The sequence below is a fragment of the Balaenoptera ricei genome, chromosome 3 (assembly GCF_028023285.1).
Source record: "Balaenoptera ricei isolate mBalRic1 chromosome 3, mBalRic1.hap2, whole genome shotgun sequence".
NCBI classification, from domain to species: Eukaryota; Metazoa; Chordata; class Mammalia; order Artiodactyla; family Balaenopteridae; genus Balaenoptera; species Balaenoptera ricei.
The window spans coordinates 156,492,557-156,518,504 of NC_082641.1; the positions used below are offsets into that span (position 1 = coordinate 156,492,557).

General features: G+C 39.3%; 1 protein-coding gene across 1 annotated transcript in view; it reads left to right on the top strand.

Annotated features, from left to right (window-relative positions):
* LOC132363427 (ELKS/Rab6-interacting/CAST family member 1-like) overlaps nucleotides 1–25,948 on the top strand; it is a 74,076-nt gene that overhangs the window by 3,815 nt on the left and 44,313 nt on the right. Inside the window, exon 3 of the mRNA XM_059919128.1 lies at nucleotides 25,104–25,241. Within this exon, the coding sequence (XP_059775111.1) occupies nucleotides 25,104–25,241 (138 nt within the window). The remainder of the gene's footprint in view (nucleotides 1–25,103; nucleotides 25,242–25,948) is intronic.

A 25,948-nucleotide genomic window follows, 5' to 3' on the forward strand; every position in this document is an offset into this window, starting at 1 on the left:
GACAGGATGGAGATGAAATGGCCCAGACAGTGGTGACTGTGGAGGCCGCATATCTGGCGTTTATTGTACTACAGGATGTTGGTGATGGCCAGTACACGTCCACAGCAGTGATGCAGAGATGCACACAGCACGTGATTCCAGAAGACAGCCAGATGTCACATAGGATTTGGCCAAAGTTCCAGGTGTGGGTGATGGTATATGTGATGCAGATGGCTATGACCAAGATGAAAGCCAAGAGATTGGTCTTGGCCAGGGAGCCAGTGAGATAGTTGGCTGGCGTGTGGAGCTTCCTGATAAGGAAGACGGTGAGAAGCACAAAGGCTTTGGTGAAGACTTTGGTCCATGTGGTGATGGAAAGGACCTCAGCAAGAGAGATCTTGAGTTCCTGGAAGGTCCCAGATCCCAAGCCTCTGGGGCTTCTGCAGCATTCAGGATCTGTTAGAGGCCCCCAGGAAGAGGCCTTCTGCCGACGGGTTTGGAGGGGGCATTCTAGGTGGCGCTCTCTGTACTCATAGCTCCTTCTTCCACCAGTTGTCTTCCCCACAGAACAAGGGCGTCCTTCCATTTCACACTGGAGGGCGACACTTATCACATGAATAGACACAGTGAAAAGACCCCAGGTCTTACTTGTATTAAGAACACAGAGGTGACTCAGCTGTAATCAAAGATTGTTCTAACTCAGACGAATCCCAAGGTTTCTCACTCTTCTGGAACTCTGGTAGACACATGCTGAATTTGTTAGATAATCATCAGGTTACCCACCAGTGTGGACAGAGCTCTGCAGGTCTTGCTTTTGGCCTTTGGGCTCTTTCCAAAGGCTTGAGGCTCTTACTGTTTGGTGATGTATTCAGAATTTCCCCCAGTCTTTTCTATTTTGAGAAGATTCTGGATTTCAGGTTGTCTCCTGGGAACTTTTAAAGCTAGAGCACCAGCCGATTAAGAGAAGCAGTTCAGTCAACAGCCCACAGTTTTCCCAGATTAATCTTGACACATAATGAGGTACTTGTTTTGGTTCCTTTTCCACTGATCATTTCTGAGCCGGGAGAGAGAAATGTTCCGGTTACCAAGACTTGGAGAATGCGTGAGTGCGGAGAACACAAACAAATGGCTCGCTGTGAGCTCCCCAAGAGGAGCACGGGGTCAGCAGCCCCTCCCTGGCCACACGAGTGCTGTGTTTGCTGTGGTGCGGCCCTTCCCCCTTCCTCCTTGCTTGTCACCTGGTTTTGTCCCACCTTAACTACAACCCCCAGCCGAGCACCTTCCGCTGGGCTCTTCCCTTCCCTATGCCTTTGAGATACCCCCATTGCTTTCTTGTTGTTGTTGTTAAATTAACAGACTTTATTTTTAGGGCATTTTCCCATTTACTCCCTGCCCACAGTTTCCCGTTATTAACATCTTGCATTGGTGTGGTACATGTGTTAAAATTGATGAACCGATATTGGTACATTATTATTAACTAAAGTCTGTAGCTTACAGTAGGTTTCACTCTTTGTCTTGTACAGTTCTGTGGGTTTTGCTGAATGTATAATGACATGAATCCACCATTACAGCGTCTTACAGAGTATCTTCACTGCCCTAAAGATCTCTGTGTCCTACCATTCATCGCTCTCCCAGCTCGCTACCACGGATGTTTTTACTGTTTACAGTTTTGCCTTTTCCAGAATGTCATGTATTTGGAATCATACAGTATGCACCCTTTCCAGGACTTGTTTCTTTTACTTACTATATGCATTTAAAATTCCTCCATTTCATTTCATGGCTTAATAACTCACTTCTTTTTATCGCTGAATAATATTCTGCTGTCTGATGTACTATAGTTTGTTTATGTAATTACCTGCAGAAGGACATCTTGGTTGCTTCCAATTTTTATCAATTATGAATAAAGCTGCTATAAACATTCCCATACAGGTTTTTGTGGGGGCACAAGTTTTTAACTCATTTGGGTAAATAGCTAGGAGCATGATGGCTGGATATATGGTTAGACTGTGTTTAGCTTGTAGAAACTTCCCCTATATTGCTTTTTGTTTGTTCGTTTGTTTTTGACTGCGTCAGGTCTTAGTTGCAGCATATGGGATCTTTCGTTGCGGCGCACAAGCTTTTCGTTGCGGCGCGCGGGCTTCTCTCTAGTTGTGGCATGTGGGTTTTCTCTCTCTAGTTGTGGCGCATGGGCTCCAGAGCACATGGGCTCTGTAGTTTGCAGCACACGGGCTCTCTAGTTGAGGCACGTGGGCTTAGTTGCCCCGTGGCATGTGGGATCTTATTCCCCCGACCAGGGATCGAACCCATGTCCCCTGCACTGGAAGGCGGATTCTTAACCAGTGGACCACCGGGGAAGTCCCTATATTGCTTTTTAATTGGGAACTTTGAAACACATGAGCTTTGCAAAACGTGTTATACACTTGAGTATTCTTTTTTTTTCTTGGTCAATGTGTATTAATGTTTTGGCTTGCTGTAAATCCCTGGGTTATTCCCACTGTAGATTGTTGCTGTAACTTTGCTACTAACTTCTAGTGTGCCCACAATTATTCTTTTAATAGAAAAAATAATTCTGAAGTATACTTTGGGGGAGAGTGTTGTACAATCATTGTAAAAGTTTAGCCTCTGAAACTTTTTTTGTCTAATTTTTATGCAGAATGTAGAATCACTAGTATATTTCAAATATATTTGTTTTGAAATATTGAGTAAATGTGCTCAACTGTTTTAAAATCTAGATTTTAATGCACTAAGAAGGGGGTCAAAGGGTGCAAACTTGCAGTTATAAAATAATTAAGTCCTGGTGATGTTACGTATGGCATGGTGACTAAATATAGTTAACAGTACTGTACTGCATGTTTGAAAGTTGCTAAGAGAGTAGATCTTAGAAGTTCTCATCACAGGAAAAGAAATTTCATAACTATATATGGTAACAGATGTTAACTAGACTTACTTGTGGTGATATTTTGCAGTATAAACAAATACTGCATCATTATGTTGTACACCTGAAACTACACAGTGTTACATGTCAGTTATACCTCAAGTAAAGAAAAGACACTAAGAAATGACAATGTGGATTAAAAAATTAGCTAGTTTTAAATTATGAAAGTAATATATGTTCAAGGTAAAAAAAAAATCAAAAGTACAAAAACATATGAAATGAACTTATCTTTTCTCATCCTTTGACCCTCTCAGTGCAGCTCCTTAGAGATGTTAACTTGTTAATAATTATTTGTATACTCTTCTATAAAATATCTATGCATATATAGGCATACGTATGTTACACACCGTTTTTAAAAAAAGACAAGTGGGATCATACTTTTTTATTCGTTTAAAAATAAACGTATTTTTGTGTCTTTTTATATGTAGCTTTATCTCATTGTTTTTAATGTCTGCTTGGTTTTCGGTGTCTTACTTGCACCATAATTAACTGATGTCCTATAGCTGTATAAGTAGATATTTATAGGGGTTTTTCTTGTTTATATATTTGTTATAGTAGCATAACAGTTAATGACATAAACATACCTCATTCATGAATTGATATTGTATGCATCTAAAAAAATTGATGGATGCCCAGTTCTCTAAAAAGCTTGTGCTTTTATATATTAAGATGAGTTTCTGCACAGCTTCATCAGACATTTGTTGCCAAACCTTTAAAAATTTCCAGTGACCTGGTAGATAATTTTAAAATACCTTCTTTCTTCCTTCCTTCCTTCCTCCCTCCCTCCCTCTCTTCGTCTCTCTCCGCGCCCCCATTTATTTATTTATTTGTTTGTTTGTTTGTTTGTTTATTTATTTATGGTGTGCGTGGGTTTTCTCTAGTTGCAGCGAGCAGGGGCTACTCTTTGTTGCGGTGCACAGGCTTCTAATTGCAGTGGCTTCTCTTGTTGCGGAGCACAGGCTCAGTAGTTGTGGCTTGCGGGCTCTAGAGCGCAGGCTCAGTCGTTGTGGCACACAGGCTTAGCTGCTCCGCGGCATGTGGGATCTTCCCGGAACAGGGCTTGAACCCGTGTCCCCTGCATTGGCAGGTGGATTCTTAACCACTGCGCCACCAGGGAAGTTCCAAAAATATCTACTTTCTTGCTTAATATTTATTTAAATTTGAGTGCATGTTGAGCATTTTTTCATAGGGTTTTCTTCGTTTTGAAGCTACATATTCATGTCGTTTCTACATTTTTCTGTTAGATGGTTTATTTTTTTCCCTTATTGATTTATAGGGGTTCCCTAGTAAGTGAATTGGCCTCTTTCCTCATGTTTTACAAATATATTTTCTTGTTTGTCATTTTCTTTTTTACTTCCTTTATGGTATTTGTTTTAGAATTTATGTGTCAAATTTAGTTGTCCTTTCCTCTGTGTCCTCTCAATTTTCAGTCATGCTCAGAAAGTCCTTATGCCCACCAAGGTTATTAAGTAATTCACGCATGCTTTCTTCTGGTACATTTGAAGTTTCTTTTTTCTTTATACCTAAAAATTGTTTTATAAAATTTATATATTGGCTTTAATGATTCAGCTTTTTCTTCTTCTATGTGGCCAGTCATCATTATAATATTTATTAAATAATCTACCTTTTTCCTCCTGATTTGAAATGCCAAAAATAAATTGTCGTTTAAATCTGGGCCTGTTTCTGGTCTGTTCCATTTATCTGCCTCTGTTTCTTTGACTGCTTTTTATGAAAAATACTTAGTTTGTTTAGAATCCCCCTTCCTGATTTTTGTTGGTAAGCTTTGTTGTCTTTTGCTGAGTCCACAGTGCTTTTCATATTTACATTGTGTTGCTTTTCGAAGGGGAAAAAGTCTTTTCTGTAATCGTGATTCATATTGTTTAGCCTTTATTTCTGTGTTTAAGTGAATTTAATGTTTACCACTGTTTGTAGCACCATGGCTTACCTGTTCCCAAGGTTTACATTTCATTTAATTCTTGGTTCCCCAAGAACTCCTTTGAACACTTTTTCAAGAGTGGTCCTGGCTGCTTGCTTGTTTGTTTGTTTTTTTAAAGTGTACCTTTTTATTATTTAAGATTTTTTTTTTTTTTTTGGATGTGGACCATTTTTAAAGTCTTTATTGAATTTGTTACAGTATTGCTTCTGTTTGATGTTTTGGTTTTTTGGCTGTGAGGCATGTGGGATTTTAGCTCCCTGACCAGGGATTGAACCTGTACCTCCTGCATTGGAAAGTATAGTCTTAACCACTGGACAGCCAGGGAAGTCCGCTGGGTGCTTGCTTGTTGACCATGCATTTATATTATCTTTTTACATTTTATAATTTAATTATTTGTGAGATTCAAAAAGCATAGAGAATAACATAATAAGTAATGGTAATTACTCAACTTGGGAAGTAAAATTTCAAACAGAGTCAAAGTTCTTTGGCATATCTTTTCTTGAGAGTATTCCCCTCCGTTCTCTCGCAGAAATAAACGCTTGCTTTGGTGTTTATGCATGCACCCGTATCTTAGGTCAGGATGCATGTTTTCGTACAACCTGTGTATGTGTTAATAAAATTTATATAAGAGGAAATACACATGGCAAATAAATATGAAAAGTTATGTACCCTCACTGTAATCAGTGGAATGTAAAAGAAGACCAGATTAAGAAACCATTTTATACTTAGCATTGTAAGCTGTGTTCGCAAAAATTAAGAAGTCTGACAGTATCAGGTGTTGGTAAATGTGGCAACTGAATTTCTCACACAGTGCTGTTGGGTTTTTAAATAGGTACAACTATTTTGGAAAGCACTTACTAAACATAAGGGTACCCTGCCAGATACATATACTGTAGATGAACTCCAGGATGTATGTAAGAATGCTCATAGTAACCTTGTTTGGATTAAGGAAAAAACCAAAACAAAACTGAGGGAATACTTTGCAAATGTTTATTGACAGAATGATTGAGTCAGTAAGTTGTGGTATAGTCACACAGTGGAATACATTATTCTTTTCGTTTTAGGGCAAGGGAATATTTAGGATAAAAATTCAGCAAAGTTATTTCTTCTGGAGGTAGGGAAGGGAAGAGGGTTGGGATAAGGAAGAATGTATGAGTATCTTAAGTAGTTCAGGTAATTCTCATTCTTAACGATGGGTAATGCGTTTGTGTGTAATTTAACATAGTTCATAACATAGATACATATTTATATTTGAAATATATTTAAGATACCTGGAGGCAGATTTACTTCTGTTTAATTTGCTGGTACATGGGTGCTTATTATATACTTTATATGTTTCCTTTTGTTTGAATATGAATAGTAAAAATGCCTAGAAAAAACCTTCTCTGTACCTACATATCTATCTTCATTGAGAAAGAATTTTTCCTGTGTTTTACTTTAAATTCATTCCTAATTTTATAATTGTGAAATTAGAACCACCTTCCTCTAGAAGTTTATGTGTATATTTTGAAACAATGTCTGATGCAGATGTAGAGTCTCATTTGATAAAGCCCAGCTGTTCGTTGGATGAAAATTTCCTACAAAGTCTGGCAAATGGATTTATTCAGCTTATGGTCAGATATGTCCAATTAAGATACATGAATGGCTTGGACAGTTTTGACCCTCTTTCCTTGAACCAGAATTTGGCTACTTATCGTATTTGCTGGTTAAGATTAGCTTGGGCCGTATTGAACAAGTGTAAGCCTCCTTCAGCAGGATGATGTTTTAGATATTGGGAGCCTATATTTGACAGCCCCCAAATCTTATTTTCCTCGGTGAAATATTGCTGTTCCTCCCATTATTCTTACTTGCCCTGATTAATTTTTCTGATGGCAGTTGTTTTTCTACACTCATTTTTCCTCCATACTTGTACTCTTTGGAATTTTGGATCTAGTTGCAAGAGAGATGATTAGAAGGTGATTAATGTTCTGTTCTTGGCCCTCCCTGAAATGTGGTATTGGGAAAACTCACTAACCCTCAGTTTCCTCATCTGTAGACAGGGTATAATAGTTACTTTGGGGGGGTTGTTAAATGATGTAATGTGTATAAAAGCACCTTGGAACCCATGAAGTGTTATATACCATGCATATATTAATAGGTGTTAATATTGTTTGCTCTTATTACATTTTACTTTGCTAAATTCAGCCAATGACTCTAATCTTTGAGAATCTTTTGAAACTTGATTTATTTAGTCTGTTTATCTCCTTCAGTTTTATACCTTCAACCCTTATGAATATATTCTTTTTTAAAAAAAGTAAATTTATTTATTTATTTTTGGCTGTGTTGGGTCTTTGTCGCTGTGCATGGGCTTTCTCTAGTTGCGGCGAGCGGGGGCTACTCTTTGTTGCTGTGCACAGGCTTCTCATTGCGGTGGCTTCTCTTGTTGTGGAGCACGGGCTCTAGGCGCACGGGCTTCAGTAGTTGTGGTGTGCGGGCTTCAGTAGTTGCAGCACGCGGGCCCAGTAGTTGTGGCTCGCGGGCTCTAGAGCGCGGGCTCAGTAGTTGTGGCTCGCGGGCTCTAGAGCGCAGGCTCAGTAGTTGTGGCGCACAGGCTTAGTTGCTCCGCGGCACGTGGGATCTTCCCGGACCAGGGCTCAAACCCGTGTCCCCTGCATTAGCAGGTGGATTCTTAACCACTGCGCCACTGGGGATGCCCATGAATATATTCTTTATACATCCATGTAGTTGATAAAATGTTGCATAGGCTCAGAAAAGACTTTTGTGGTATATTGTAAGAAAACTCTATCAGATTGATATGTTTATCCAAACAATTCGAAGACCTCCTTTTGTTGTCTGTAGGATTTTTTTTTTTTTTTTTTTTTTTTTTTTTTTGGTAATCCCAGTTTGTTTGCAGGTCTAATTTATTTTTTATTTTTTAAAAATTTTTATTTTATATTGGAGTATAGTTGATTTACAATGTTGTGTTAGTTTCAGGTGTACAGCAAAGTGATTCAATTATACATATATATGTAACTATTCTTTTTCAAGTTCTTTTCCCATTTCAGTTATTACCGAATATTGAGCAGAGTTCCCTGTGCTATACAGTACAGTTCCTTTGTAAATCCATTTTCTCCTCTGTTCTTCATCCAGAAGAAATCTGTCTTGAAAATCTGAGTCCATTGGACTCATTATCATTCTGTATAATTCCTTCTTAGAGTGATGTGAGCCACATGATGATGTACACGATGGCCTAGCTTTCTAAGCAGTGTGTCTATTTCTATACACTGGAATCTTCTTGGCTTCTCTCCTTTCCCCCCTTACTGAGTGCATTGATAGTTGCACAGTCACTTTATGTTCTTGTGGGCGTCCCAGTCTTCCCAGGCGTCCTCAGCTGTCTCATTCATGCAGTCAGCATTGCCTTCTGCTGTGCACCTGGCACTGTGCTAAGTACACAGAGAGGATGGTTTCTGCTCTCAGAGTCTCAGAGTTGTAGCAGTTAAAGAAGTTACCATACAAATGGTGTACAGTGGGCACAAAGCAAGGCATTCCGGATTCGACCTTGTGTGAAAGGAGTCTAAGAGAAGTCTTAGCAGTCGAGTCTTGAAAGGTGTGTGAAAGTTTGCTAGGCAGATGGGGAAGGGGTAAGAGGTCCCAAGCTGAGAGAGCGGTGTGAATGAAAAAGGGGAATAGTGTCCTTTCCAGAGGGTCACGCCCTGGAATTTCACCTCTGTACTTCATACATTTGTAATACGGATTCCTAGAAATTTCTGGTAGAGCTCTGTCTCTCAATGCCTTTTCTTTCTTACTATGATCTCTCCTATTACCTGGTCTCTGGGAAAATTATTCCCATTTCTTACATAATGCGAAGGTTTTCAGAGAATATACTCATCTTTATTGTCCTATTAGTTTAGTTAGGAAACTGATAAATAGAATTCAGTTTTTCTTTCCCCTGGCCCTGAAGATTTTCCATCAGAAACTTTAGAAATTTACCTGCGGTGGTATATTGAAGTATAACCTTACAGGCGGATCTTGAGATTTTCCTGGAGAGATGTCTTTTTCTTTTTGAATTAATTAATTAAATTGACTTTTGGCTGCATCAAGTCTTAGGTGCAGCATGCGGGATCTTCATTGAGGCACGCAGGGTCTTTCGTTGCAGCGCGTGGGCTTCTCTGTAGTTGTGGCGGCAGGTTTTCTCTTCTCTAGCTGTGGTGTGCAGGCTCCAGGGCGCATGGGCTCTGTAGTTGTGACGCGCAGGTTCCAGAGCTCATGGGCTCTATAGTTTGTGGCACGCGGGCTCAGCAGTTGTGGCGCATGGGCTTATCCCTGCGGCATGTGGGATCTTAGTTCCCTGACCAGGGATCGAACCAGCATCCCCTGCATTGTAAGGCGGATTCTTTACCACTGGACCACGAGGGAAGTCCCTGGAGACATGTCTTAATTCTATGCAACACTTAACCTACTTTGCTGCTGCTTCTTTTTTTTTTTTAATTTATTTATTTTTGGCTGCGTTGGGTCTTCATTGCTACGTGCAGGCTTCCTCTAGTTGCAGCGAGCGGGGGCTACTCTTCGTTGCGATGCGCGGGCTTCTCATTGCGGTCGCTTCTCTTGTTGCGGAGCATGGGCTCTAGGCTTGTGGGCTTCAGTAGTTGTGGCACGCGGGCTCAGTAGTTGTGGTGCACGGGCTTATTTGCTCCGTGGCACGTGGGATCTTCCTGGGGCTCGAACCCGTGTCCTCTGCATTGGCAGTCGGATTCTTAACCACTACGCCACCAGGGAGGTCCCTATTTTGCTTCTTGATTTATCCACTTATTCCATAAGGAAGAGCAGATGGTAACTCTGCTTTCATCCTTTCCTTGTTCTTGGCATCTGCATTCTCTATCATTTTTCTCACAAATATTACTTATAATTGTAAGTTTAAGTAATATTTAACTCTTTTAATATTTAAGGAGAATACCAGGAAACAATGTATTACTTTGGCATTACTTTGGCATATTAAATATGCATTAAAAATCCTTGTTTTCTGAAAATCGTAGCAGCTTTGAGAATGGCTGGATTGTGAATCACATACTCTGGACCGATTTTGGGTCTGTCTGGGCCACCACTGCCTGCCCATAGGCTTCCAGCTTTCTAGGTAGTATATGTATTTGTATGCACGGGGATAGCCCTGCGCTCAGAGAATGAAATGAGACAATAGCAGATGGCCAAGCATGCAGTACAGTGGGATTAGCACCGGCCTCTCCTTTCCAGGGCTCTCCGCTATGGTTTAAAGTAGTTTTGTGTTACAGTAAATTTCTTATCTTCATAATAAATCACTGACCTGGAAAATGTAATTGAGCATTTGAATCTGAGCTGCATTCAGAATCTGTGTTAAAATTGTACAGCTTCTTGCTTGGTTGATTATAAATGGTAATGTAGCTTGGAGTTTAATTTGCTGACGCAGACGTTATCATCTTTCCCTTGTATGCTTCTGTAACTTCTCTTTATTTCACCTTGCCTGCATCTCCAGTTTCCTAGGTTTTGGTATTTAGAGTTTAGATTTATCAGTAGCAGAAAGCTAACTGATAATTGAATTAGAAAGTTTTCCCTTTTTGTGGTCCTGGATTGGTTCTTTAAGTCTCCTGTTCTTTTGTTTTCGGTAGGAAGTCAGAAAGAATAGGTTCTTTATACACTCTATTTGTTTGCTGTAGAGTCTTGACTTTAAGGACATGTTAGTTTCTTCACTTTTTCCATATCATAAAATGGAAAGAATATATTTTATCATTGAAAACAATATTTACTAATTTATTCTGAGAAAATTAATATTTTAAAAATTGTGCTTTTATTTTTAATAAGGATTAATTGTAATGTTTTCTAAATATTCTTTTTAAATCACAAGCCAGCTGTTAATGAAGCTAAGTTGAAAGAAGAGCAGGTCAGGCCCTAATTGGATTCTAAGTTGGAAACTTAATATACTTAGGCATTAGAATTTTCCCTTTTCTTTCTTTCTTTATTATTTTTTAATAGAACTCAGTTTAATTAAAAATTTTTTTCCTCAGTGGAAAATATGTATAGCTAAATTCTTGAAATATTTTATTGAAAAAACAATGCATAGTAAATGAAGTCTGATTGATGATAACTTTTCTGCTGGGGAATATGCTCCATATGGATTTACTTTGCTTCATAGAACTTTTTTCCCCTCACTTTTTCAAGTAAACCTTAAGGAGGGTAGATAGTTGAACTTTCAAAGTCTGGTTTAACTTCCATTTGTCAGTAGATAACTTTTTAAATGATGCTGGTATTATACAAGTGACATCTTACAATGATTGAAGAATTAGTCCCTAAAACAGGGAGGATCTTAGTTTACTTTGTTACAAAATATCTTTTCATTATGATATGTTCCTTCTCACCATCCCTCCTCTTCCAGAACACCCCTCTCCAAAAAATAAAAACAATAAAAGAAAACACAACATGCCTCATCCCGATCTTCTGATAATCTAGAAACAATACACTTTCGATATCAGTGATTAAAACAGAAAGAGCAATAGCGTTGTAAAGATAGACGGGGGAGGAAAACCTCTCGCTGCATAGTAAACTATTGCTGAAGCTTAGTGGAGTAAACAGTCATTTTATTTGTGAATCAGGAATTCAGGAAGGGCTCTCTTGCGTAGTTTGTCCCTGATTTGTTTGGTGACAGCTGGGGGTGTCTGCAGCTGGGTGACCCACTACCAGGATGGTTTCTTCATTTGCGTACATCCTGCCTGGGTATTCCTTGGCCTCTGGCTCCGTGGCTCCTGGCCAGTTAAGGGTTGTGCTAGGAGTTGGTTTGGAAGCAGCAGGGGATTCCTTTTGCCTGTACTCTTTTGGTCACAGTAGTCACAGGACCTAACTTGATTTGGTGGCGGGGGTGTCAAGGAAAATACTCCACGTCTTACTGGAGGAGAGGCAAAGCCACTTACAAAAAAGCACGTGAAGTCGGAGACATTGTTGCAGCCGTCTGTGCAAAATATCTGCTCCAGCTGAATAAAAATGTTGGATAAAGGATTGAGAACATGAGGGCGAGATTTTGTTTGTGTGGTATGGTAACATAGCTCTCACTTTCTTTTCTGTTGTCGTATGACTTTTTTGTATATTTCCATGTTCTGCTCAGTGTTTTAATCTCTTATTCATAGGACTTCTACTATCATCCATTGCTGTCAACAGAAGTCACTTCAAACCAGAAGGAATTCTAAACAGTTTTAAATTGTTTTACCCAATTGAGGCATTATCACTGGGTATGAAAATAATTGATAGGAAAAGGGTACAGAGGAATAAGGTGTGTGGAAAGGGCAGGCTGACAGCAGAAGGTGAATTAATGCTACGTATTCAATTTGGAGATCATCATACGTGAGCAGCACAACCGTCTAGATGAAAACTTTTGCGTATGAGTGATCTAACGTGGAAGAGACGCCATCTAGAAGCGCGTCAGACTGAGTATGTGCATGGATGACACAGTGATTGCAAGAGAATTTTTAAGTCCATTAAGAACAGAGAAACTTGACTAAACTGTTATTTGTATTTGTGTTATTTGGGGAATAACGCCAGATAAATCTCAGTACTAGAGTAGTTTCACGCTTCGTTGATGGATATTGGGAACCTTGACTTTTTTTTTTTTCTGTTTTCTTATTCTGTCACAGAAACTATGCTTTTTAAAGATTGACGCTTCAAATTAATAGATTATAATTTCATTCCATTTATATCAGTGTTTCTTAATGGGGAAGGGAGGGACAGTTTTGTCTCAAAAGGGGCATTGTACAAGGTCTAGAAACATTTTTTGGTTGTAAAAACCCCTGGGTGGAGGGGGGGGGAGGGGGAACCTTGACTTTTAAAGCTAGCACCGTGGGGTTAATTGGATTGATGCTTTTTTTTCCCTCCCTAATTGAGATATAATTCACATACCATAAACTTTACTAATTTAAACTATATAATTCAGTTGTTTTTGGTATACTTACAAGGTTGTGCAACCATCACTTTTGTCCAGTTCCAGAACATTTTCATGACCCTAAAAAGAAACCCATACCTGTCACAACCCCTATACTCTGCATCCACTGCCTACTTTTTGTCTTTATCAATTTGCCTATGCTAGACATTTCATAGAAATGTAATCATATAATATGTAGCTTTTTATGTCTTGCTTCTTTAATGTTTTCGAGGTTCATTATGTTGCAGCAAGTGTCAGTACTTTATTCCTTTTTATGGCTGAATAATATTCCATTGTAATGAATATAGCACTTTTTTTTTAATCCATCCATCAGTTTCTGGACATTTGGGTGGTTTCCACTTGAATAATGATTATGTTACATCTATGTACAAGTTTTTGTATGAACATACGTTTTTCATTTCTCTTGAGTTTATATCTTGGGATGGAATGGATGTTAACTTTACCTGTAACTTTTTGAGGAACTGCCAAACTGTTTCTAAAGCGGCTGAACCACTTTACATTTCTGCCAACACTAGTTATTTTTCTTTTTCAAATAGCCATTCTAATGGGTGTGCAGTGGTATGTTGTTGTGGTTTTGACTTCTATTTCCATAATGACTAATGATGTTGAATGTCTTTTCATGTAATTGCTGGCCATCTGTGTATCTTCCTTGGAGAAATGTCTATTCAGATCCTTTGCCCATTTTTTTTTTTAATTTTTATTTATTTATTTATCCATCCATCCATGGCCGTGTCGGGTCCTCGCCTCTGTGCGAGGGCCCTCTCCAGTTGCGGCAAGTGGGGACCACTCCTCATCACGGTGCGCGGGCCTCTCACTGTCGTGGCCTCTCCCGTTGCGGAGCACAGGCTCCAGACGCGCAGGCTCAGCAATTGTGGCTCATGGGCCCAGCCGCTCCGCGGCATGTGGGATCCTCCCAGACCGGGGCTCGAACCTGTGTCCCCTGCACTGGCAGGCAGAATCCCAACCACTGCACCACCAGGGAAGCCCCCTTTGCCCATTTTTAAATGGAGTTATTTGTCTTTTTATTGAGTTCTAGAAAGTCTTTATTCGGGAGATTCCATCCATATCAGATAAGTGATTTGCACATATTTCTCCCATTCTCTGGGTTATCTCTTCACTGTCTTGATAGCATCCTTTGATGCACAAAAGTTTTAAATTTGATGAAGTCCAATTTATCTGTTTTTTCCTTAGTTGCTTATATGTTTTTGACATCATATCTAAGAAACCATTGCCTAATTGAAGGTCACAAAGATTTCCTCCTGTGTTTTCTTCTAAGAGTTTTATAGTTTTAGCTTTAACATTTAGGTCTTTGGTCCATTCCTAGTTCATTTTTGTATGTGGTGTAAGGTAGGGATCCAACTTCATTATTTTGCATGTGGATATCCATTTGTCCCAGCACCATTTGTTGAAAAGACTGTTCTTTTCCCACTGAATGGTCTTGGGACCATTGCTAAAAATCAGTTGTACATAGACACACATGTTCATTTCTGAACTTTAAGTTCTGTTCCATCAATTTATATGTCTGTCTGTTTCCCACATCACACTGTCTTGGTTACTGTAGCTTTGTAGTAGGTTTTGATACTGGACACTGTGAATCTTCTACCTTTGTTCCTTTTCAAGATCATTTTGGCTTTTGGGCGTCCAAAAAAAGAAGTAACCGCCTCCCCCCAACATCAGGTCTTTCAGCTGATCAACACAGGATGTCTTTTAACTTATTTAGGTTGTTTTTAGTTTCTTTCATTGATGTTTTGTAGTTTTCAGTTTACAAGCCTTGCACTTCTTTAAATTTATTCCTAAATATTTTATTATTTTTGCTGCTACTGTAAATGGAATTTTCTTTACTTGATTTTTAGATTATTTATTTTTAGTGTAAAGACATACAAGTGATTTTTGTTTATTGGTCTTGGGTTTTGAAACTTGGCTAAATTGGCTTATTATCTTTAATGGTGTTTTAGTGGATTCTTTAGTATTTTCTACGTATAAGATAAAGCCATCTGCAAATAGAGGTAGCTGTACCTTTTCTTTCCAATGTGGCTGCCTTTTATTTCTTTTTCTTCCCTAGTTGTCCAGTATAATGATGAATAGAGGTGGTGAGAGTGGACATCTTGTCTTGTTCTTTATCTTAGGGGAAAGGTTTTCATTTTTCACCTTAAGTATGATGTTAACTGGGTTTTTTACAGATGCCTTTTATCCAGTTGAGGAAGTTCCCTTCTATTCCTAGTTTATTGAGTGTTTTTTATCATGAAGAGGTGTTGGGTTTTGTCAAATGCTTTTTCTGTAGTTATTGGGATGATCATGTGGTTTCTGTTCTTTATTAATATGGTACATTATATGGATTGATTTTTGTATGGTGAATCAATCTTGCATTCCTGGGATAAGAGTGGATGTGTTTTTAAAGAGCCTTGTATTTTTCACCTGGAGAGATGTAGAAACTTGTTCTACCACCATTATCATGGAGGCAATAGGAATGGACCTGAGAGAACATAGCCTTTGGATAAATGCTTTATTTTCAAGTGCTAGGGTATAATATAAACAAGAAGCATTCAAAGGCTTATAGTGTCATGCTTTGTACAACACAGAAGTAATTTTGACTCTTATGAAAACATCATTTCTTTGGACTTTTAAGTAGCTTCGTGAATAATTTGAGGATTTATGTGATGTGTCCATTTCCTATTAATCGTATGCCATATTAATATTCTCAGAGTCTTGCAAGCTCTAGTTTGGAGTGCCCTGACTTCTGTTTTGACTGAAAACATATTTTAAACTTGAAAAATGGTAATTAACAAGTCAATATGGAAGGGTCAGATTCCTTTGGGGACAAAGGTTGTTCTTAGTAGTCTCTCAGGAGACCTTGTAGCAGGAACTTGTCAGAGTATAAATATTACATAGATAAATATCTAGAAAGAGGCAAAGGATTTGGAAAAAAAATGCTTGATCAGAGTTTTGAAGCACAGTTAATATTTTCTTCTGCTTAAAACTGCTTATAATTTGGCATGAATTAACTTGCATTGCATTCTCACCTGTGGGAATGCCTGTTTTTGGATAGACGCCTAGGTGCCTGTCAACTCTAGTTGAGAAGTGGAAATAATTAACCTCCTGAAGAAATTATTAAATCAAACTTTGATGAAGTAGCTTTTTGTGCTCTTCCTTCTCTCTGCCATACCGATACGTACACCCTCACCAGAAAAGAGCTTCCAGCATCAGACGTGTATTTTGTCCTTTATCTGTTTTATCTTCCTGTAATTGCCAGACCTCCTTACTTTTTTCTCCTAACACTTTTTTTTTCCTGCAGGGGTTTTTCAGATTAGAAAAATCATTCAAGTTGACCAAGGAGAATTTACTAAATTTAATAAGATTCTTGGGCTTCCATTGCATATAGGTGAGGAACTGTTGTTTGGATCTGTTCTCCCTGCATCCCAACCAGGCCAAACTCTTACACAGCAAATTTGGTAACACAGTATCTTTGTAAAACAGCTAAGCAAGCAATTTTAAGTGAAGTGGCTATTCGTTTTAGAAAATATTGTGGGTATTTGAAAAGAATGCCACTAATTAATGATTTGTAACTTTTCTCCTACCCTTTTGACAATCTGATGAAAGCTGTGGGTGCTCTTCATGTAAAAATGCGCATGGCTCATTTGTGTGGACTGGGATGTCAGACACAGCTTAAAGGCCATCCCTGAACTCCTGCTTCAAAATGCCCACCATGGGTGAAACAATCAAGTTGGGATACAAGGGTCTCTAGGTTTTACAAAGCCATAAAATTATGTATATGGTTCAAATACAGCATAAATTGAGAGCAATTACAATTTCATGTTAAATATTATTTAACTAGAAAGAGCATACATAGCTGCTGGGTATAATGGATGCTGTGATGAGTGACCCAGATCCCTGCTGAGGGTTGAAGGATGTATTCCCCCAGGTGCTGGAAGTATCCCCTGTGGAGATTGCGTTGGCTAAAGAGACCTACCTTGTACAAGGCCACATCCCTTCCCATTGGTATCCAATGATTGATCCTTGTAGGGTACAAGGGCTTGAATCCATTGCCCTGACTTGGGGCAACTCTGAAAGGTCATTGCAGATTCAGAGCTCCCCATGGGGTTGTCTGAATCCTTTGGGACTTCATGGCAGCCTAATTTCTCCCTCTGCACCATCATGCTCCCCCCCCCCCCCACTTCCTTTCCACTGGTATTGATCCCAAGAGCACCCTCTGATTTCTTGAACAATAAAATCTGTCTCAAGGTCTGCTTCTTGGGAAACCCAGCCTTGTCACACTAGGATTGACTTTTAGTACAAGTTAGCTTACTTCAGGCCATAAAAGTAGGCCTGGCTAAAATAAAAATTGAGTGAGATGGACTTGAATTTAGACTTAAAATATGTGAAGCATCCTATTGCTGTTTCCTTTGGACCTTATATTTCAAATAGGTTTTGCAAGTCTTGGTTTCTCTGGATTCATTTGTTATCTCTCAGTCTTCCTTTGGCATTGCGGAAAACCCCCCAAGTCTCTGACAGCTTGGTTTGGTCCCACAGTATGAACCTGTGGAAGGTGTGGGTTAAATAGAAACGCTCACATGTCCCACAGAAACCCCTAGAGATTTCCCATGTTGGTAAGTGCATATGTTAGGAGAATCTCTCTTATCATGATCCTAATCATATTTCTTGTAAATCCTGAGATTTCTCAGATAGGAGTTAGAAAATTATTGCTTTTGTCATTATCATTGAAATCATGTATGTCCCTTCTGAATATTTGAAAAATGTGGAAAAGGTATAACAAGGAAAGTTCTATGTAAAAATAAACTTTTCCTTCAAATTGGGATAATATTGTACATTTTGATAACTTTTCTTTTTCATGTAATGTTATATAATAAAGAAGTTTGCATATCCTTAATTAATCATCAAGTATATGAACTGTAATGGTTGATAGAGCATATTTAATTTAGCTAGCCTTCTATTGTTATGTACTTGATTTTTCCCGACTTTGTTATTGGTAATAAGTAATACAAAGAATAGTGGTTCTTTGTGGGGGGATGGGCAGAAACTAAGCCTAGTGTGTCTGCTTTAGTTAGTTACTTAAAAATACTGAGTTCTTTCATCACTAAAATGTAGTGAACTATTAGATCTAAGAGTGTTCTATCTATTGTTATCGCACAGCTTCAAGGGATGCCATTCGTATAGGTGTGAATTGAGGTCCTAGGTGCAGTCCCATCATTGCCGCTGCTTCACAAGGACAGCCACCGTGGATTTATGGGTCCTCTTTTTGTTTTTTTGGTTTTTTTTGAGCAATTTTAGCATATGAATATCCGTCAAGTTTTTATATATGCCTGCCAGATATAAAAAGAAGTATTTGAGCCATTTCCTTAATTGTCTACCAAGCAGATCTTGACTAGCAGTGTGACCTTTGGTCTCACCAGCTTTTGCTTCATATTATCCAGTTATTTTAATTCAAGAGGTCCCTAGTTCCATTATCTGTACCATGAGCAAGTCTATCAAGGAACTTACTTTCCCTCCCAGCAATTAATAAAATCTAACCGGAGCAATGGACTCTGTATTTTCCTAAAGGTCATACCTATACTTCCTGTATAGTTCAATTTCAACAGTTTTTAAGATAAAATACAGAGGTACTCTGCTGAAGTTTATTACTTTTTAAATGTTCTCGTCTTTCCCATCATAAGAATACAGTTGTATTTTAGAATTGAAAGGAATATTAGTGGTCTTTGTCTTGTAGGTAGGTAATTAGAAAGAACAAGTAACTTGCCCAGTGGGACATAGCTAGCTATTTATTCATCACGGTAATCCGTCCATTACTTATATGATGAGAGAATAGCACCATTGGGAGGGAAACTCAACCAAAGAAATAATTGGTTGTGTCAGCCAGAATCTTTGCTGGGCTTATTAAAGACCCTAAACAGTCATTGAGAATATAGCTATGGGAGTTTTAACAACCTAAATTGTGTTTAAAACACTGCTTAGAGTTCCACATGACTTTGTTGCTCTTGTATCCTCTAATCGTTGGAAACACATAACTGGACAAGTAAAATTTAGAGACCAGTACAGTCTGGGCAAACCCTGATCATTTTGGTAAAGTATAGTTGTGCCTTGTTAGTACATTTCACAGGCCTGCAGGATGGTAGACAAACAATTGCGTAGATCAGGGGACTTAGTGAATTTTTCCTTTTTAGATTCCATTGATTACTGTAGATCTCTTTTGCCAGCTGATTATGACCCGTTCATCCAGACTGTACTTTTACCACTGATACTGAGAGGTATTATTAACCAAGAAGGTAAAGGTCAGAGCCTTTCTGAGTAACTTGCTTTCCACAATACATTTGACACTGATGGCTGCTTAGAACAAGTGTGGAGGCATCATCCAAAAAATTCTTTCCTTTAAATGATGTTCCAGGTAGCTAGGTGACTGCAAGGAGTATTTTGGGATTTCTTGTCCTTAGAACTACATCCTATAGGAAGTCCCTTCTACGTTTGCTCAGTGATTAGGGCCTCAGCAGCAGAGCAGTCGGTTCCACTTGACTAGGAATAAATCACCCACGTTGAACCATGATAGTTTCTGACAACTGGCAATGCTGATAAAAACCAAAACAAAAGATGTTAAGAAATCTGTGCCAGGGCTTCCCTGGTGGCGCAGTGGTTGAGAATCTGCCTGCCAATGCAGGGGACACGGGTTCGAGCCCTGGTCTGGGAGGATCCCACATGCTGCGGAGCGGCTGGGCCCGTGAGCCACAGTTACTGAGCCTGCGCGTCTGGAGCCTGTGCTCTGCAACAAGAAAGGCCGCGATAATGAGAGGCCTGCGCACCGCAATGAAGAGCGGCCCCCACTTGCTGCAACTAGACAAAGCCCTCGCACAGAAACGAAGACCCAACACAGCCATAAATAAATAAAAATTAAAAAAAAAAAAGAAATATTTAAAAAAAAAAAAAAAAAAAAAGAAATCTGTGCCAGTGTGGAGCTGGTGTGCAGATTTGATGGATTCACGTGCAGCATGCATTCTGCGTTAGTCTTCCTCCTCTTTCATCGGTTTTTCTCTCTTTGTAAAATAAAAATTGTACGAGAAGAAAGGCTCTATATCATATAATAATTATTTCGATTTTCTTTCTAGCCCAGTTAACAGAGTTATACCCTAATTAGAGAGGTCATTTTAAGGAAAACGCCTTCCTTCTCTAAATAGTTATTTAGAAAGTGTTTCCTTCTTGAATTCTTCACTCTTAGTTCTTCTCTATGATTTTAGGCTGTATGTATAAACCTGATTGACCCTTCCCCTCCCTCTTCATCACCAGGGACACAGATAATATAGACTAAACACCAATTCCTTCGATCTCTGCACAGTTTTACTCATGCAGAAATTGAATACATGTTAATAGCTGCTTAATGATTTCTTCTTAATACAGATCGGTTATGCATAAAGTAGGAAGAGCCCATAGAATTATAAAATACATTATTTTCTGCAAGAATTTTTTATTAATTTTCAATATTACTAAGTATAAGTTATTAAAGTAAAAGAAGAAAAGCTTTTTTAGCTATTGTTAAGTGCTCCTTAGTCCGTGTGTATAAATAAACTAGCCTCCTTCTACCCCTTGAAAGGCTAAACAGACTGTCTTAATACTATCATGATATTGATCCTGATATCAAGTACCTTTGGTTCTGCCCACCAGCTTTAGTGTGTTATGTTTGACTATACACGGAAGTACATGGAAGATGCTCTTCTGCATTGGCAGTGGTTTGGTACCTCCACCCTTCCTTCTTTGCTTCTGTAGGGGAGAATATTTTCATATGTGACCGTAGTAATAACATTGTGTTTATTGATAAACACTACTTAATAACAAGGAATCATTTATGGAAAGATGCTTGAGACATCTTTGTGTGATTCTTCTTTCCCCCCCCCCCCCGCCCCCCATCATAGAACATATTATTTACAGCACAGTGATTAAGAGTAGAATTCTGGAGCTAGATTGCCTAACAATTACAGTCTTGTGGTGGAGCTTCAATAGTTGTTATACATAGATTTCTGAAAACAGTGCCTGATACATACCACACTCTCTGTGTTAGTGGTGCCTCTTGTCACCACTGCCGCCGCCTCCTCCACCACCCCCATCACGAGTAATTTTTTGTTGTTTTTATCATATTGCCATTTTAGGGATTCTGTGGTTTCTGTTTCTACAAAATGGAAAGTTTTTTTCTTGGGTAGATATTCTGAGCATATTTAAAGGAGTATTTTTCCACTTAGCATGATTCTGAAGCAGTCATCTTTATCATTAATAGTCGAGTATGTGCATAACTGATCCAGTTTTTCTCTTAGCTGTTGTATTCAAAGCTTTTGTAAATAGTGTATTTTAGATCCTGTGGATAATTGAACTTGGTATAGAATGGGATTTCCACTATATAGTTTATAGAAATTGCATAGTAAATACTGAAATGGGGCTTCCCTGGTGGCGCAGTAGTTGAGAATCTGCCTGCTAATGCAGGGGACACGGGTTCGAGCCCTGGTCTGGGAAGATCCCACATGCCACGGAGCAACTGGGCCCGTGAGCCACAACTACTGAGCCTGCGCGTCTGGAGCCTGTGCCCCGCAACGGGAGGGGCCGCGATAGTGAAAGGCCCGCGCACCGCGATGAAGAGCGGTCCCCGCACCGCGATGAAGAGCGGTCCCCGCACCGCGATGAAGAGTGGCCCCCACTTGCCGCAACTAGAGAAAGCCCTCGCACGAACCGAAGACCCAGCACAGCCAAAAATAAATAAATAAATAAAAATAAAAGTAGCTATAAAATTAAAAAAAAAAAAAAAAAATACTGAAATGGTGTGACATGGGACTATTAGGGTGAACAGTTTTCACAGCCTCTATATTGGATTAGTTAAAAGAAGAGAATAATGGCAAGATTAATATGATAGCATTCATACACCCCTTGGTTAGCAACGTCTGAACCCAGAGAGCCTTGATCACAAAATCACGATTTTGAGTCTCAACCAAAGTGAGGATATATAAAAGGAGTTTTCAGTAGGATTCAGCTGCTGTCCATCGTGATGCTGGGTAAACGGAAAGTGCTTTGTACACACCCATCCTCCCACACACCACACAGAGCCTCTTTTGGGTTAATGCTCTTGCAGCTGGTTTGCACATATCTGTATCTACTGCAAGTCTTCCTTGCCGATAGCAGCTTGCCCAAAGGAGACAGCTCTAGTGAGCGCTGCCCTTTCTTCACTGTGGAATGGCTATTTCTGCTCTCCAGGAATAGCCATCCTCTTCCTCCCCTCCAACTCAACAGTTTAGACAGCTGGCTAATTGGATAAGAAAGTAGCTTAGGGAGAGCTTGTTACTGGGGATTTTACCTGGTTTAGCAGCTTCTGCACCTGAGTATATCAGGAAAAGTCTTTTTGTTTGTTGGTTTGTTTGTTGGTTTTTGTTTTTGCTGGCAAAGAATAATGGATCCCTTTAATAGTTGGACTACATACAAATTATACAAGTGGAATTGTTAACAGTGAACATCTTAATTATTTCTTAGATGCTGATGATGGAGGAGAAAGAAGGGTATAATCCTTATGCATGTAAGGGCTGTTTGTATATTAGGTGGGCTCATAAAACAAATCTCTGGTTTCTTGTATGTAAAACTTGGTTGGTTCTATGAAGTTTTATTTTTTAAAAAAGGTGGTTGTACTGCTCTTTCTTGGTAAAAAAGTCTAATCAACAGAATGATATCTTTTTTGTGTGTGTAAGGTTTATATGTCAGCAACTAGGATGACCCGCACAGCTGGTTAAATATGTAAACACCAGGGCATTGCCTCCTGTATGTTATGGAGTACTAGATTTTTAAGTGGCAAAATCTCTTTAGTGGTTGTGAATTTACCTAAGTATTGATCCATATGAGATTCCAGTAGGAGTGTCCGACTAAACTAAAGGAAACTAATGCTTTTCATATGTGATGGTCTTTTCTCTCACAGTATGCTTTGGACTTTATCGGCATGGAAAAGACTGGAGCCAGTTGCAGTGGTTCACCTGTAGGATTCTTCCTTCGTTAAAGAGTGAAAATCCAAGCCTGACAGTACTCATGGTTCCCTATTCTGAGTTCGCTGAATCTTTTTGCTTAGCTTATTTGTTCTGCTGTGGAATTCTCAGGGACTGTAGAGAGGGACCTTTTTTTCTTCCCCTTGGAAGGGTCTGCTTGGAATGAAGCAGACCCTTAAAGAGCTTATATTAAATTGATTGATGCAGGAATTATTTGAAGGTTGGATTTAGGTTCTTTTGTAGTTCTTTTCTTGGCAGAAGTTTATGTGTATGCCTAAATACAGTTTATAAAAGTCCAAGCTTATGTATTATTTACTGACTAATGAACCAGAATTTATTATAGACCTGATGTGTGCCAGATATGAAGATACAAAGCTCGGGTAGAGGAGTAAGATCCAGTCTATTTGTGGAGATGTGTATAGAATGAGTAATAACAATATGGTTGGAGATTCGTGTTATAATGTATAGATAGATGAAAGAATGGAGATAAATGTATAGATAGAGAAAAGAATGGGAGATGTGTATATGTATGTATGTAGATCAGTACTTTGTTCATGTGTGATGGCATACAGACTGTGGTCATCTTATTGTCATGGGGGTAAGAGCAAGAAAGTCGTCCCAAAGCAGATAACATTTATGTTGCTTTTTGAAAACCATGTGACATAAACCAGCTAGTTCAAGAGTAGACGATGATATTATATTCTCCTGCTTCATTTTTCTCTGTAGGACTTATCACCATCCTACATACTATGTTCACTTCATTCATTCATTCCTTGTCTATCGTATTAGGATTAAGCTCTTTGAGGGTAGGGATATTTGTCTGTTTGGATTAATTCTATATCCTCAACACCTAGAAAACTGCCTGGCACGTAGCTGAATGAAAGAATGAAGTTTGTGAGTTTTAGAATAGTTGTCTTACTTATTTTCCTTTTGCTTATTAAGAATCTCTCTCTACAGTTCCTCCATATTTTTGCTTCCTATTTTTCATTGTGTGTACGGGAGTCTCCCTAGTGATAATATGCTGTTTCCACACTAGTTCACAAACCCATCCCCTATTTTCCATCTCTCTTAACTCACTTAGTTTCCAAACTCTCTTACCTGAATTGATACGCTCTCCTCGCTGTTTTCATGTCTCTACGTAACTCCCCTTAGATTATTGAATATCTTCTCCACAGCTATCAGAATTATCAGTCTGAAATACAGAACTGACCGGACTGTTTCTTTGCTTAAAAGTCCCTAATAGTCCCCATCTGTCTAGAGTAAAATGTGTGCTCGTTAGAATGGCACGGAAGCCCATCCATAGCTTGGATTCAGGTACATAAAGTCCCCTTCCCATCTTATAATGAAAATGGGTCTGTTCATTTTTCTTTGTGTCACTAGTGCCTGGCATGTAATAGAGACTTCACCAATAGTTTTTTGAGTAAATGAATGCGTACTAGGGTATATGAAGGAATGAATAACTATAATAATAAATTTCATTGAAAATGCTTGCTGTTGAAATAAAAGATGATATAAAAACCTAACTTGAACACTAGCATTTAAGAACAGTTTTTCCGGGCTTCCCTGGTGGCGCAGTGGTTGAGAATCTGCCTGCCAATGCAGGGGACACGGGTTCGAGCCCTGGTCTGGGAAGATCCCACATGCCGTGGAGCAACTGGGCCCGTGAGCCACAACTACTGGGCCTGCGCGTCTGGAGCCTGTGCTCCACAACAAGAGAGGCCGCGACAGTGAGAGGCCCGCGACCGCGATGAGGAGTGGCCCCCGCTCGCCACAACCAAAGAAAGCCCTCACACAGAAACGAAGACCCAACACAGCCAAAAATAAATAAATAAATAAATTTAAGAACAGTTTTTCCTTTTTACAGCTGATTTGTTTTTCTTAGCATCCAGCTGTTCAATTTGCTGTCCTCCCTCAGCATTTTTTAAAGGAATCTCTCTGGGCATTTACACTGTTGCTTTGGAAGTAATCCAGTTTCTCATGGCTTTCCTCTCTGTAGGTCTTCCCTTTATCCCCATCCCTATATGTTGGGTCTTTTCTCCCTAGCTACTTTCCTTATTTCTTTATAGAGATTTATGACTCTGCATGTATGACCATACCCATGTGTATGTCTTTTCTCTCTTCTGGCTATAAGTTCTCAGTTTAAAGCTTTGCATGAAGTTCTAAGACCCTTAGGGTTAAATTACTTCTGCAGAGCACGCACTGACAACCCTGATCTACCTGTTTCCAACTTAAAATGATTTTTATTGTGACTGTTTGTATTTCTCTGAATTTCCTTTTTTTCCCCCCCTTAAATGTGTGTGCACAACTCAGATTGAAAATCTCCAAGAGCAACTTAGAGATAAGGAAAAACAGATGAGCAGCTTGAAGGAGCGAGTCAAATCCTTGCAGGCTGACACCACCAACACTGACACCGCCTTGACTACTTTGGAGGAGGCCCTTGCCGAGAAGGTGGGTGACTGGCCCAGACTCCTCACAGACACATTTCTTCTGCCTTCTCATTAATCTGAAAGTCACTTTAGTGCTGAGACTTGATAGAGGAGACAGAAGAAGTCGCTTTGGCAAAAGGGAAAAGAGCTGCCTGTACTGTTGCTGACGTACCCAGTGTAAGGGAAAGAAGATTCGTTTTGTTGTTGCCAATTTAAGCACCTGTTGCTAGGCAGGATGGATTCCGTACTGGAGGGCAGTGGCTGAAGTTTCTAAAGAATCAGCCATGTGCTCCCTGTTTACTATCTTCTTTTTATGTGTATGGTCAGCTAGAATTCGGTGATGTGGGAATGTCGGACGCTGACCATCAGGAGGCAACATTAGTTCTCTTTTACTGTGCCGCATTGGGATCTAATATATTCATGGGTTTTAGTTATTAATACAGTGTACTTGCTGTTTTTCTAGTCGTGGCCTTGCCACTTCATTTTGCCTTCATGAGCAAACCTAGTTTTTACAGGAATGGTTGACTAAAGAAGTGGCCCAACATGACAAGTGTTAATGTCTTGGAGGAGGTTTAAGGACTCTTGGTGGGGCATTTTAATTGGATTCTTCTTCTTCTTCTTCTTCTTTTTTCTTTAAGGGATAGGGTTACTGTTCCTTAAGCCTCTTGGACTCAGAATGTTTCAGGCTTCCTGCCCAGGGATCAAGGCTTGATCCCTGAATATATTCAG